The 15,894-nt window shown below is 45.6% G+C and overlaps 1 protein-coding gene across 1 annotated transcript in view; it reads left to right on the forward strand.

The window, feature by feature from the left end:
- LOC139274800 (PC3-like endoprotease variant B) overlaps positions 1-15,894 on the forward strand; it is a 994,028-nt gene that overhangs the window by 874,411 nt on the left and 103,723 nt on the right. The window contains exon 14 of the mRNA XM_070891493.1: positions 10,846-10,939. Coding sequence (XP_070747594.1) covers positions 10,846-10,939 — 94 coding nt within the window. The remainder of the gene's footprint in view (positions 1-10,845; positions 10,940-15,894) is intronic.

Consider the following 15,894-nt stretch of genomic DNA (forward strand, 5'->3'; position numbering starts at 1 on the left):
TTCCTTGGTGTAGGTGCGCAACTTTGCCTGAATAGGGATCAGCTTGGGTCGCTGTGCTTTGTCACCCCACAGCCTCTCGAATGCCTTCTGGCTCATAACTGATTGACTCGCCCCCGTGTCTAGTTCCATGGAGATTGGAGTGCCGTTCAATTCAACTTTTAACATTATCGGAGGGCTTTTGGTGGTGAAGGTGTTATGTATTGGCGACTAGGAAGCGGATGGACTCCACGCAACCATGGCTACTCTGGGCTCGCTAAAGGATTTTACCGTGGGCAATGATTGGGAGGCCTTCACGGAAAGGCTCAAGTACTACTTCACAGCAAACGACCTGACGGAGGACACGGACGCAATGAGAGATAAGCGTAAGGCGATATTGCTCTCCAGTTGTGGAGATGAGATTTACTGTCTCGTCAGGGATTTGCTGGCACCCGGGAGCGCCAGGGACAAGTCATACGAGGAGCTGACTGAACTCATTCGTGACCAGTTGAAACCGAAGGAGAGCATCCTCACGGCCAGATACAAATTTTACCATCACTGCAGACCTGAGGGCCAGGATGTCACCAAATATGCCGCGGACCTCAGGAGACTCGCGACACCGTGTGATTTTGGCGCACACCTTGACGAGGCTTTGCGGGATGTTTTCGTTATGGGGATTGGCCACGAGGGACTCCTTCACAAGCTGCTAGCCACGGAACCCACAGTCACTCTGACAAAGGCCATCGCCATCAGCCGGGCACATATGACCTCGACTTGCAGCACCAAGCAAATAATCCACACAGTCTCGAACCCGGCAGGCACTGTCCACAGGATAGCGCCCACCATGGACAAAACTGCAGAACATGGCTCTGCCCGGGGCAGAGAGCACGGACCTCGGGGTCCTGGAACTCAGAGTCCACTGAGGGGGACCAATCAAGCAGCACCATGCTGGCGCTGTGGAGGAAGCCATGGGGCTCACCGGTGCAGGTTTGCGGAGTACACGTGCAATACCTGCCACATTAAAGGCCACCTTCAGCGCATGTGTAAAAGAAATCAGACTCACCATGTGGCTGAGGAGATGGGGGACAATCCATCATCCAGCGAGGGGCAGGCAGAAGATGATGAGGTGTTGGGACTGTACATGTGTACCGACGATTCGCCCCCAGTGATAAGGGAAGTAAAAATCAACGGAGTCCCTGTGAGTATGGAAGTGGACACGGGCTCGGGTTCGTCGTTGATGAGTCGGAGAACTTTTGATAAACTGTGGATTAACCCAGCTGCACGACCCAAGCTGGTCCCGGTCACGGCGAAGGTGCGAACCTACACCAGGGAACTAATACCTGTTCTTGGCAGAGCAATGGTGCAGGTATCCCACGGGGACGAGACGCATGGTTTACCTTTATAGGTCATTGCAGGCAATGGGTCATCACTCCTCGGCCAGAGGTGGATGGAGACGGTCCGTGGGAGCTGGGAAGACTTCACAACTCCACAGGCTGCTGCTCCCCGGGGTGCTGCCGTGCTCCGGGTCCCCAGAGAGCAGCGCCGACCGAGCTGGAGCTGCAGCCTCAATCCACCCACAGGCAAGCCCCAGCCCCGGACCTCACACAAAGATCCTGCAGCCTCAGCCCCCGCAGGCAAGCCCCAGGCCCAGACCTCAAGCCACAGAGATCCTGCAGCCTCAGCCCCCACAGGTAAGCAGCCCTGCAGAGAGGGGCCTAGTAGGGGGGGGGGTGGTGAGCCGGCGGGGTGCTGCGGGTGGGGTGCAAGGGATCCAGGATGGCTGGCGGATCGGAGGGGCCCATGCAGAGGGAGAGTCGGGCGGCAGCAGCAGCTGGAGTTCGGCGGCCACGAGTCGGGCGGTGGCAGCATTTGGAGGTTGGCGGCCACGGCGGCCACAGGGGAGGCCACTATGGAGGCCGCGGGGGAGGCGGCAAGTGCGACCGCTGGAGAGGCCACGACGGCCGCAGGAGAGGTGGCTACGGTGGCTGCCGGAGAAGCGACGACGACGGCCGTAGGAGAGGCGGCAAGTCAGGTGGCAGCGGAGGGGAGCGGAGGCTGCGATGGCGGAGGGCATCTGGAGCAGCGGAGAGCAAGATGGCGGCGGCATCGTGTCCAGAGCAGCAGAGCATCAAAGATGGCGGCGCCCAAGGAGAAGCCTCGTGGAATCCTCCTGCATCAAAGATGGCGCCTTAAAAAGGAAATGCACCCAGGAGTCTTAAAAGGGCCTTACCACGTGGTGGTCCCCACAAAGGACTTCTGTAAGGCAGAGCGAGTCTAAAATGAGCTAGGTTAATGTGAGATGGCGAATTTATAACAAAAATTAATTTTTTTATGCTGAATGGCCACTGTATTTGTGTAAAATAATGGATATGAAGTACAATTAATGATAAGGGCTAACAAGGAAATCAGGGATCCGTTACCAGTCAATAACTAGTTAATGTACCAGATAACATGTACCATTCTAACGCACTGTCTATGCCTACCTGCCTTCCGTTGGACAAGTGTGATGTTATGTATTGATGTGTGTATCGTCCTGGTACCTTAAATGTAATGTAAGCACAATGCTACACCACAGAGGGCGCTGTGGTGGGAAACCTGGAAGTGCCTGCAACAGGCGCTATAAAAGGCTGACCACCACACCTGAGAGGCACTCTGGAGCTGAACAATAAAGGACGAAGGTCACAGCAGTTAGATTTACACCAGACTGTGTGGAGTCAGTGATTTGTGTGCTACATACACCACAGAAGGTGTGCATCCCATATACTTCCTCTTCATCCTCCGGTTCAGTTGCCTCTCCTGCTCGTTCATCGTGATCCTCACTGGATTGGTCGTCCTCTCCTGACTCTGCCACATGGTGTGTCAGAGATCATTTGCACATTCGCTGGAGATGCCCCATTGTTCCACAGCCCTTGCACACAAAGGGCTTGAATCGACATTGATGAGCTCTATGGCTGTCCCCGCAGTGCCAACAGGATGCTAATGGATACACATTCTTAGAAACATAGAAAATAGGTGCATCAGTACCTGTTTAGCAGGAAATTTGAGCTGGAGACAGATCACAAACCCCTGACGTCCCTTTTGGCCGACAACAAGGCCATAAAAGCGAATGCATCGGCCCGCATACAGAGGTGGGCACTCACGTTAGCCGCCTATGACTACACAATTCGGCACAGACCGGACATTGAAAACTGCGCGGATGCACTCAGCAGGCTCCCACTAGCCACCACTGAGGGGGCAACTGAGCATGATGCTGAGCTGGTCATGGCTGTTGAAGCTTTCGAAAGCGAAGGCTTACCTGTGACAGCCCGTCAGATTAAAGTCTGGACAAACAAAGACCCGCTATTGTCTTTAGTTAAGAACCTGTCCTGAATGGGGACTCGGCAGCCACGTACGGGGCATTCCCTGAGGAATTTAAACCGTTTCATGGGCGCAAGGATGAACTCTCGATCCCGGCCAATTGCCTACTGTGGGGAAACCAAGTAGTCATGCCCCAGATGGGCAGAGAGGTGTTTATCAGCGAACTTCACAATGAGTACATGGGCATTGTCATGATGAAGGCAATTGCCAGGTCACACGTTTGGTGGCCAGGGATAGATGCAGACCTGGAACTTTGTGTTCACAGGTGCAACACATGTGCTCAGCTGGGCAACGCACCCAGGGAAGCCTCCCTTAGCCCCTGGTCCTGGCCTGCCAAGCCATAGTCACGCATCCATGTGGACAACGCAGGTCCTTTCATGGGAAAAATGTTTTTGGTTGTAGTAGACGCCTACTCCAAATGGATTGAGTGTGCCATTTTAAATTCAAGCACATCCTCTGCTACGATAGAAAGTCTACGGGCAATGTTCGCCACCCATGGTCTACCGGATGTCTTAGTCAGCGACAATGGCCCGTGCTTCACAATCACTGAATTCCAGGACTTCATGGCAGGCAATGGAATCAACCATGTCAGAACGGCACCGTTCAAGCCGGCCTCAAATGGCCAGGTGGAATGAGCAGTGCAGATAATCAAACAGGGGATACTCAGAATCCAAGGGGGTTCCCTTCAAAGCCGCTTATCACGCCTCCTATTGGCCAATAGATCCCGACCACACTTGCTCACACAGGTCCCACCCACAGAGCTGCTAATGAAAAGGACACTCAAAACCAGGTTATCCCTTATACACCCTACTATGAAAGAAATTGTCGAGAGCAGGCGTCAGTCACAATGTGACTACCATGACAGGAATGCGAGGGCGCGATGTATTGATGTCAATGACCCTGTTTTTGTCCTTAATTATGCTGCAGAGCCCAAATGGCTTGCAGGCACTGTGATTGCTAAAGAGGGGAATAAGGTTTTGGTAGTTAAACTTACTAATGGACAAATCTGCCGCAAACACGTGGATCAAACTAAAAGCAGGTTCAGCAACCCCATAGAAGAAGCAGATAAAGAACACGACGTAGAGTTTACTCCACCACAGGTGACCGAACACTGGAACCAAGTGGAGGAGAGCCCACTCACTGTGGGCAGTCCGGACAGGCCTGAGGCACCGTAAACAGCAGACACTCAGGCCAGCGCCCAACAACCGGAGCCCCAACTCAGGCGCTCTACAAGGGAGCGTAAACCACCAGAGAGACTTAACCTGTGATCCCAACAAGACTTTGGGGAGGGAGGTGATGTCATGTATTCAACTATCATTGTAACCCATGTATAAGTTGACCTAAGTTGTACACCTTGAGAACATTGACCACAAGGGGCGAACTTGTGGGAGACACTCCTAACATGGCTTGCAGGTATAAAAGGAGAAGCTCCACCCACCTTCTTCACTTGAGGTCTTGGTAATAAAGATAACTGGTCACAGAGTGACCTTCTCTTAGGTATGGGCCTCGTGTGCATTTATACTGTATGGTAAGGACATATTAAAAACTGAACAAAATATTCAAGGTGTGGCCTCACCAAGGCCCTGTACAACTGCAGTAAGTCCTCCCTGCTCCTATACTCAAATCCTCTCACTATGAAGACCAACATGCCATTTGCCTTCTTCACCGACTGCTGTACCTGCATGCCATTTTTCAATGACTGATGTACCATGACACCCAGGTGTCATTGCACCTCCCCTTTTCCTAATCATTCAGATAATATTCTGCCTTCCTGTTTTTGACACCAAAGTGGACAACCTCACATATATCTACATTATACTGCATCTGCCATGCATTTGCCCACTCACCTAACCTGTCCAAGTCACCCTGCAGCCTCTTAGCATCCTCCTCACAGCTCACACTACAACCCAGTTTAGTGTCATCTGCAAACTTAGAGATATTACATTCAATTCCTTCATCCAAATCATTAATGTATATTGTAAAAAGCTGGGGTCCCAGCACTGAACCTTGCGGTACCCCACTAGTCACTGCCTGCCATTATGAAAAGGACCCGTTTGTTCCTACTCTTTGCTTCCTGTCTGCCAACCAGTACTCTATCCACGTCAATATATTACCCCCAATACCATGTGCTTTAATTTTGCATACTAATCTCTTGTGTGGGACCTTGTCAAAAGCCTTTTGAAAGTCCAAATACACCACATCCACTGGTTCTCCCTTGTCCACTCTACTAATTACATCCTCAAAAAATCCTAGAAGATTTGTTAAACATGATTCCCCTTTCATAAATCCATGCTGACTTGGACCGATCCTGTCACTGCTTTACGAATTCGCTGCTCTTACATCTTTAATAATTGATTGCAACATTTTCCCCACTACTGATATCAGGCTAACTAGTCTATAATTCCCTGTTTTCTCTCTCACTCCTTTTTTAAAAAGTGGGGTTATATTAGCTACCCTCCAATCCATAGGAACTGATCCAGAGTCTATCGAACGTTGGAAAATGACCACCAATGCATCCACTATTTCTATGGCCACTTCCTTAAGTACTCTTGTATGCAGACGATCAGGCCCCAGGGATTTATCGGTCTTCAATCCCATCAATTTCCCTATCACAGTTTCCTGTCTGATAAGGATATCCTTCAGTTCCTCCTTCTCGCTAGACCCTCAGTACCCTAGTATTTCCGGAAGGTTATTTTTTTGTCTTCCTTCGTGAAGATAGAACCAAAGTATTTGTTCAATTGGTCTGCCATCTCTTTGTTCCCCATTATAAATTCACCTGAATCTGACTGCAAGGATCCTACATTTGGCTTCACTAATCTTTTTCTCTTCAGTCAGTTTTTATGTTCCCTGCAAGCTTACTGTCATACTCTATTTTCCCCCTCATAATTAAACACTTTGTCCTCCTCTGCTGAATTCTAAATTTCTCCCAGTCCTCAGGTTTGCTGCTTTTTCTGGCCAATTTATATGCCTCTTCCTTGAATTTAACACTATCCCTAATTTCCCTTGTTAGCCACGGTTGAGCCACCTTCCCTATTTTCTTTTTATGCCAAACAGGGATGTACAATTGTTGAAGTTCATCCACATGATCTTTAAATGTCTGCCATTGCTTATCCACTGTCAACCCTTTAAGTATCATTCGCCAGTCTATCCTAGCCAATTCACGTCTCATGCCAATTCACGGCGGACTCTGAGTCACTCTCGGCCTAGGTCTGGATTCTGCAATCGCGTGGGCCTGCCCTGTGCTGTTCTGCCTGCTGAAAACATTATTTTGTGCACGATACTTGCCAGTGAGCTTCAATTCTGTGAAGATATCTGTTTCGTGTTATCGCTCATGGATATGAAGTCTTGGTCTATCGTGATGGTTTTGCTCAGATCTAGAGATTCGGCAGATAGCAGCTTGCGAAGGATGACCTCGTGCCCAATTCCAAGCATGAAAAGTCCCGCAACATTTCCCCCAAGGATCCTGCAAATTGGCACTGCCCCGCAAGGCGTCTTAGGTCGGCGACAAAACTCGCCATGTTCTGGCCCTCGGTGCGTGTAAAAGCGATACTTGGCCATCAGGATGCTCTCCTTTGGCTTGAGATGTTCCTTAGCCAGCGTACACAGCTCTGCGTAAGATTTGTCCGTTAGTTTGACCAGTGCCAGCAAATTTTTAAGGAGGTCATATACCGATGATCCACATAGGGTGAGGAGAATCGCCCTGCGCTTAATCTCTGTTTCAGCCACGTCCAATTCGTTGGTCACAAAGTACTGGTTGAGGTGCTCAACGAAGGCTTCCCAATCATCACCCTCAACAAATCTCTCAAGAATACCAATGGCCGCCATCACTCGTGAAAGTTCGTGATCCGTTACTCGTCGCCAATTTGTTACGTTCAGAATAAATCCACAGGACTATATCGCAAGCTCAAACTGTTGTGACCTTTGGTCTCTTTATTCAGACTCCAGCGTGAGGAAGCAGCATGGTGTATCCCCTTTTGTACCTGCTTGCCCCAGGGTGCCCAGGTGACCCTTAGGTTTCCCACAGGTGTGCCACCTAGTGGCAAGTCTTACATTTTGGTAAGGTTTACATATATACATAACAGTCACATTGATCAGAGTTCCTCCACCAGATCGTTATCCAATGATCGTAGCAACAAGTGTGCTTGCCAGATGAGGACAGGATCAGGCTCAACTACCAATTTCCCCTCAAGAAGCACTTGAGTTGTTGCCATTTTTGGTTTGTGTCTGCTTGTTTGAGGCTATAGGCCAGCTGTTGTTAGTATTCTAGGTTAGCATGCTTTTTAAAATTTTGTCCTTGAGAAAATATAATTGCTTCAGATCAGTTTACAGCTATGAACTTTACAGCATCTCAGACCTCATGGTCCCTCACCTTATCACCAATGTTCGCCGTAAGTCCCAGGCTGCACGGGACCGGCAGAGACCTACAGGGAACGTTGCTTATCATGCAAGTCTTTATAAGCTCCAGGAATAACTGAGCACAAAGTAGGCATAGCCTTTCTTACCACAGAATCATAGAATCGTATAGCACAGAAGGAGACCATTTAGACCCTCGTGCCTGTGCCGGCTCTTTGAAAGAGCTATACAATTAGTCCCAATCCCGCACTCTTTCCCCATAGCCCTGCAATTTTCTCCACTTCAAGTATCTAATTCCTTTTTGAAAATTACTATTTAATCTGCTTCAACGAGCAGCATTATGGATGGGCAGTAAATGTTGGCCTTGCCAGCAACGCCCACATCCCAGGAATGAATTTTTAAAAACTTTTAGGCAGTGCATTTCAGATCGTAACTCGCTGAGTAAAACAAATTCTCCTCATCTCCTCTCTGGCTCATTCACCAATTACCTTAAATGTGTGACAACAATGAATAACTGAACATGGAATAATTGCACCTTTCACTTACAACTTCATCAGTGAGCACTAGCCATCCTTTTCCTTCTTCACATTGTGCTGCTTCTGGCTGGCTAAGCATGCCTTTCTTTGTCCTATGCTATTGCTTCTCCTAGCTGCAACCTGAGGGGCTTTGTCGCAAAATATGTTTGGCTGCTTTTGTTGTCTCCATCCTCTCATGGCAGCTTGGTATTGGACAGTACCTGCTTCTGCTGGCTGCATCTCTTGAGCTTCTGTTTAGGCAGCCTAATGTTATCTCCTATGTACCACTTGTATGCTGTTCTAAGGAGATAGGCTAGTTGTCTCGAATGTGGTGCTGTCCTGAGAAATGGCAGTATCATACAGGTCAGCTCCAGACATCACTTGTTTACTGGACACTGGATGTATGATTCTACTGATCAGCAGGCTGGCAAGTCAAATAATAGTTATCTGACCTGAAAGCCCTGAGAGACTGTATCCCAACTCTAAGTGCCTCAAAGCCAGTATGCAAAGTTATGTCTAATATGTTCTCTACAGTCACCAAGGCAATGAAGCTTCCACATGCTCTATTGATGCCTGCAAGGAGGAAAAAGCTTTCCTGACATGTACACAATGAGGGCAGTTGACTCCAGAGTCACAGCTGTCGTTTATCGCACTCTCTCAGAGACTGACCTCGGAGCCTCCAGTAGGTTTGATGTTCTTCGGACATCCATCTTTACCGGCAAGAAGATATCACAGATCCCACAGCTTCAAAGCTAAGAACATCCTACTCCTAAGCCTCCACTGGGAAGCTGACATATCCTCACCCACCCATCTCCTCCTCTGGCTCCCTCATACTCAGGGAATCACCGAGTGTCACTTCCGCATTTACACGATCTACTTCTCGTTAGTCAAAAGTATCTGAGTGTGGAAAATGACACAGGGGGTGAGATCAAGGGGACTGTACCAGAGGAACATGAAGCCATCTCTTGCTCCAGGGGCCGTAGTGCGGCCTAGTTATTATCTTTACCATCCTCTTTATCATCATTCTCTTCATGGTCGTAGTCCACCAGGAAAACATTTTTTCCCTCTCCTCCTCATCATCATGATCCCCTGACCCCTCAACCCCCACCTCCCCCCGCCCCCACCCATCCTCCCCATTGCTGTGATGCATCTGTAGGAAAGGAAAGCATAAGTTAAGGATGAGTGAACCTAACCCCTTGAGATCAAGGAAAGAATGAAGGATGAGGAAGGCTCTAGCTGTCAGCTGCTTCAAAGGGATGCCATGGCAGTTGCCTTGGTCTGCACCCACTTCACAGCCAATGAAGTACACTATTTGAAGTGTAGTTACTATTGTAATGTAGGAAACTAGGGGGGCAAAATTTCCCCTTTTTATAACTCCATTAATGCCTCTTGAGGCGCTAATGGGGTTCAAGACACTTTTCGCCCGGGGAAGGGACGCTACCACCCGGGAGTTTATGGAGGCACTGCCACAGCAGGGCCGCGCCCCACGGTTAGCGCCTGGGCCATCGTGCAACCAGCAATGACATCATCCGCTCGCACGGCAACCCCTCACTGCCCCGACCCCTATTGCCCCATGAGACTTCTGCATCGGGCGCAGAATGTCCAGGACCCAGAAGGTTACTGTCCCCAATAAGGGCGCAGGATAATTTCGCCCCCTAGATGCTTCAATCATATTTTTGAGATTGGAATCACACTGAATATACTAGACATTCCACAGTTGTTCCCTAATATTGCACATTCTCCGTCAGTCCATGGTTTTCATATGCACTGCCCTCTGTACCTGGGTACCATTTTCTGACCACAAGGCAAAAAAGGCAGGCTGCTCCTAGTCTTTCTGTCAGCTGTGCTACTCAGTTGAGAATTTCTCAATAGTAAATTCAGATTTACCTTAACTTCTATGCGCAAACACTGGACCTCAACTCACAAACAGCCAAGGTCAGAAAATTGCTATTGGATAATTGCATGCATGAACTCTGCCCCTTTGGCGGTATTTGGAGCAAAAATGCACTACACCATCAAGCTACCTGGCCCAAAGTCATCCCTATTCTGTAGCACCCTTTACTTTTTCATTATGCATACTAACGGTTGATGTAAGTTAGTTAATGCCACTAATATACAGCAGCACCTGATCAGTCCTGAGAGGCAACTTTAATCAGTACTGAAATGTATAAGTATAAAAGGAAAGAATATGGAAATGAAAGGGGACAATAACCTGGAATCGAGAGTTGATAATCCTCACAAGTGGCCAGAGTGGTTAATAATTAATCAATACCAGCAGTATGGCATTTTGAAATGTAAATGTGATGAATGAAGGCATGATGGTGTCATCAGCAGAAAGTGATGTGACTAGAATAGGTAACGTGAAGTCCCCACTGACTGCAAAGGTAGTACAGGCCATCAAATAGCATCCCTAGCAGCGGATAATTATTGCCTTGACCTGCAACTCACTTTCAAGCCTCTATCCCAGAAGAGATTAAAAAAAAGATAGAACATTTGAAAGATTCAGGAAAAAAAAGCAGGGGATCATCTGACAGTGTTAAATCTGTGTAGCCTAAATGACTGGAGAATGCCTCATTTTCTTTAAACGCTGCTGTTTCTGTAAAATTGCCTTTATTTTCTCTCTCTCTTCCCTTGATTCCTCAAGAGCTATTCCTGCAAGAGGTACCCTGACACTGATGCTAACAACAAATGCGTGCATGGGAACAGCGAATGCAGTTGACATACTCGAGCATGTACAGGTGAGAGTGACCAACAAACACCGCTTCCAATAATATTTAATGAAGTCCCACAAGTGAAGCAGACAATAGTTGAAATAAACCAGATTATGCATGATCGAAATGCTTCACGTAAACATTAACAAATATTTTCACTGACATTTAATGTTGAAAATTTAGTGTTGTCTGTTAAATCCGACTGACTGTAAATTTGTCAGATATGTAACAATAGGAAATTCAATGCAATTCAGTGCATTCAGTCTGCTGCTTACAGTTGCTAATGATAGGATTGTTTACGCTTTAATCCAATCAATGGTTGAAAATATAGTTAGGAGCCAGTACTTGACAACATGGACACATATCTGTTTTCTCACGTTGTTCATTGTGCTGATCTTTGCTAATTTCACTGGTGGGTAAGTTGACCAGTTAAAGAAAATTAAAATTTTGTCTGAGCTATTAAAAATTGCCACATTGGAGAGGTCAGATTTATTCATAATTATTTTACACTCCTTTTTATCAATTACTAACAAGTACACCAATGATCATGTATTTTGTTTCACTGCAATAGATAATCCAATGTCATATGATACAGTATGCTAATCATGGGTTCAAGGTTGTAGGTTCAAGCCCCACTCGAAAGACTTAAGCACATAATTCAAGTAGACACTTCAGCGCAGTGCTGAGGGAGTGCTGCATTGTTAGAGATACCATCCTTCGAATTAGATATTAAACCAAAGCACTGTTTGCTGGAAGTTAAGGATCCAACCACACTATTTGAAGAAGAGTAAGAACTGTCCAACATTCATGCCTCAACCAACACCATCAAAAAACAGATTAATTAGTCAGTCATCTTATTGCTGTTTGTGAGACCTTGGTGTGTACAAAATGGCTGCTGCAATTGCCTACTTAACAACAATAACTTTATTTAAAATTTATTCAAGTCTGTGAAGTGCTCTGGGATATTTCAGAGAGATTTGATTCAGTACTGCTGTATATAAATGTTAACTTTTTTTTCCTTTCTAATGTTGTGTGAGACACTGCTTTGAATATGGTATCATGCTGCCCTACATCACACACAGTTAAGTGTCATTCAGATTTTACAGACAGTTGCTTGAACAATAAAGCAGTTGAATTTGGTCTCAGGAAATTTAATCAATTCTAATGTGCCATCTATAATTGCAGGGCAGCTAGCTGCCAAAGCAGGTGTTGCACAGTGTGCTTATTATTGGGATTATTGTTGGTAGCAATATATTTTCCAGAAAAAGTAACAGAAATTAAACTTAAGAAAGAACTTGCATATATCATGTCCTCCGGATGTCCCAACCAATGAATTACTTTTTGATGTGTAGTCACTGTTGTTATGTAGGCAAATGTGCCAGCTAATTTATGCACAAGTTCCCACAAAACAGCAATTAAATTAACCTTCAGCTAATCTGTTTTAGTGGTGTTAGTTGAGGGATGAATATTGGCCAGAACACCAGAAAAAAGGAGGCAGACAAAAAGCAGGAAACTATAAACCAGTTTAGCCTAACATCTGTGGTTGGGAAAATGTTGGAGTCCATTATTAAAGAAGCAGTAGCAGGACATTTGGAAAAGCAACATTTGGTCAGGCAGAGTCAGCGTGGATTTATGAAGGGGAAGTCATGTTTGACAAATTTGCTGGAGTTCTTCGAGGATGTAACAAACAGAGTGGATAAAGGGGAACCAGTGGATGTGGTGTATTTGGACGTCCAGAAGGCATTTGACAAGGTGCCACATAAAAGGTTATTGCACAAGATAAAAGTTCACGGGGTTGGGGGTAATATATTAGCTTGGATAGAGGATTGGCTAATTAACAGAAAACAGAGAGTCGGGATAAATGGTTCATTCTCTAGTTGGCAACCAGTAACTAGTGGGGTGTCACAGGAATCAGTGTTCGGATCCCAACTATTTACAATCTATATTAACGACTTGGAAGAAGGGACTGAGTGTAACATAGCCATGTTTACTGATGATACAACGATGGGAGGAAAAGCAATGTGTGAGGAGAACACAAAAAATCTGCAAAAGGACTTAGACAGGCTAAGTGAGTGGGCAAAACTTTGGCAGATGAAGTATAATGTTGGAAGGTGTGAGGTCATGCACTTTGGCAGAAAAAAATCAAAGAGCAAGTTATTATTTAAATGGAGAAAGATTGCAAAGTGCCACAGTACAGCAGGACCTGGGGGTACTTGTGCATGAAATGCAAAAGGATAGTATGCAGGTACAGCAAGTGATCAGGAAGGCCAATGGTATCTTGGCCGTTATTGCAAAGGGGATGGGGTATAAAAACAGGGAAGTCTTGCTACAGATATTTAAGGTATTGGTGAGGCCACACCTGGAATACTGCGTGCAGTTTTGGTTTCCATATTTACAAAAGGCAGTTGAGAGAAGGTTCACTAGGTTGATTCTAGAGATGAGGGCGTTGACTTATGAGGAAAGGTTGAGTAGGTTGGGTCTCTACTCATTGGAATTCAGAAGAATGAGAGGTGATCTTATCGAAATGTATAAGATTATGAATGGGCTTGACAAGGTGGATGCAGAGAGGATGTTTTCACTGATGGGGGAGACTAGAACTAGAGGGTATGATCTTAGAATAAGGGGCTGCCCATTTAAAACAGAGATGAGAAATTTCTTCTCTCAGAGGGTTGTAAATCTGTGGAATTCGCTGTCTCGGAGAGCTATGGCATCTGGGACATTGAATAAATTTAAGACAGAAATAGACAGTTTCTTAACCGCTCAGGGGATAAGGGGTTATGGGGAGCAGGTGGGGAAGTGGAGCTGAGTCCATGATCAGATCAGCCATGATCTTATTGAATGGCGGAGCAGGCTCGAGGGGCCGTATGGCCTAATCCTGTTCCTATTTCTTATATTCTTATAAAACGCCCACTGCTCATCTTCAAATAGTGTCACGGGGTCTCTTATGTCTACCTGCACAGGCAGGTGGGGCTTCAGTCTATCGGCTTCATCTGAAAGTTTCCACTTTTGACATTGCAGCACTCCCTCAGTATTGCACTGAAGTTTCAGCCTTGTTTGTGATTTCAACACATGGAATGGGGCTTGAACCCTCAACATTATGACTGAGGGATGAGAGTGCTTCCACAAAGCCAAGTTGACACTTAAATTTAACATTCCTTTTATTATCTCAACTTTATTGAAGCAAAAGCAACTGCAAGCTTTAAAAACAAAGAAAGTTGTGTCCAAATCAATACTGATTATCAGAAAGAGATAAAAATAATTTATATTGTGGCAATTGATGGCATATTTAGAATTTATAAATATGTATTACAGTTTGAATAAACCAAGCAAATGTCCTAGTCCATTCATTTAACTTGGAATGACTTAACTGCCATGATGATATCTGTTAAGTATACAAAGTTATCACATGTGAAATATTGATTTTACCTTCACTGTTGTTGAGGCCGTAGAAGGAATTCTAATGGCTTCCGAACAGATCAAATTAAATCCAACCTCACCAAAGTCAAACCTGTAACGTCAGAGGTATTACCCATAAATGGCCTTATTCAGCAATGTTTTGGTAAAACAATGTCACAGAATTTGCAGTCGGAGTATTCCTGTGGGCGGATGCCTCCGACCTCAAAAAGTTCTCTGAAAGTAGCTGTTGTTTCCTAAGTTTTGGAAGTTGTTGTCCTGGGTCTCTACGTGGAGGCCTGCGTAGAGACCCACATATCCCAGCAGCCTTTGCGCTTCATATGCATCACTGGGATCACGTGGGCCGGGCCAACCTATCAAAGTCGAGATATTCCCATTCATACGCATGGTGCTTCTGTTTGTACGGAATCACCATAAGTATGAATGGAAATACCCCCAAAATACACGAGTACTTAACATAAATTTAAACAAAACATTACATATTTTAAATTAATCAAAATAAAATATAATTAATTATTTAAAACAAAATTTTAATTTTTTGAAAAATAAATTTACATATTTTAAAGGGTCTGAAAATAAACTTACCTTATTTAGTAGGATTCTACATTTTTAAATTATTGAAAAAAATTATTATTCTGTGCTTTAAAAATCTTACGCTGACAAAAGCAGGCCTTATGCCTGGGGTAAGAATTTCAAGGACATTAGCTGGGTAGAGAACTCTCCACCTACGGAGGCCCTTTACTTTAGGATGCATGCAATTTGTCAAGAGGATTCTTGACAGACCACAAGTTCCAGGTTTAAATGCATGCGCTTTGCATGCCTAAACCCGGAACTTGCACAGCCCTTACGGGCATGTGCACACCTCATACCGTAGGTGCCGCAAATTCAGGGCTATTTAGCTGTCATCTCCATGGTTACGGGGCTGACTCTCCAATGAAGCTGAAGTTAATGTTACAATCAGATGTAAAGTTTGCCAGTGTTCTCAGCTGCGTGCTTCACATAATATTCGACTGGTGTTAAAATGTAGGATAATTATATGTTGTTTAATGCACCACACTCATTTTGTTGGTAATAGTGACAGAGGATTGCGATCAAGCACATGATAAGGCAGTCAGCGTGAACTCATACTAACTCAAGGTTGCTATCACTAGTACAGTGCATTTGGTGTGCATTGTGTAATACTATATTTACAGCCTTTTGGGGGAGAAGTGGCTGAAATAGTAACAAATATCAGTGCTGGGGAATTGAATGCTTTCCAGGTCAGCACAGAACAAGCTAAATGCAGATTAAAGCTGGCCTCTACACTGTTCTAACATGAGGTCATTTTTCACATACATGCCTGTGGTGGGAAAGTTCACCTGTTGTCGGTGCTTATCAGATTGTCATAGAGAGCATGCCTATAAATTTCCAATATCCATCAGCAGCTATGTTCTCTGCCACTGGCACATACTCCGAAAATTACCTCTACGTCTCAACTCCAATCACAGAAAAACAAAACCAACTGCACTAGTATGATACTTTGTGCCCTTAAAACATTTTGGGGTTGAAATTCGGTTGTGGATGGCGTC

Source organism: Pristiophorus japonicus, chromosome 10 (assembly GCF_044704955.1).
Source record: "Pristiophorus japonicus isolate sPriJap1 chromosome 10, sPriJap1.hap1, whole genome shotgun sequence".
In the NCBI taxonomy this organism is placed as follows: Eukaryota; Metazoa; Chordata; class Chondrichthyes; family Pristiophoridae; genus Pristiophorus; species Pristiophorus japonicus.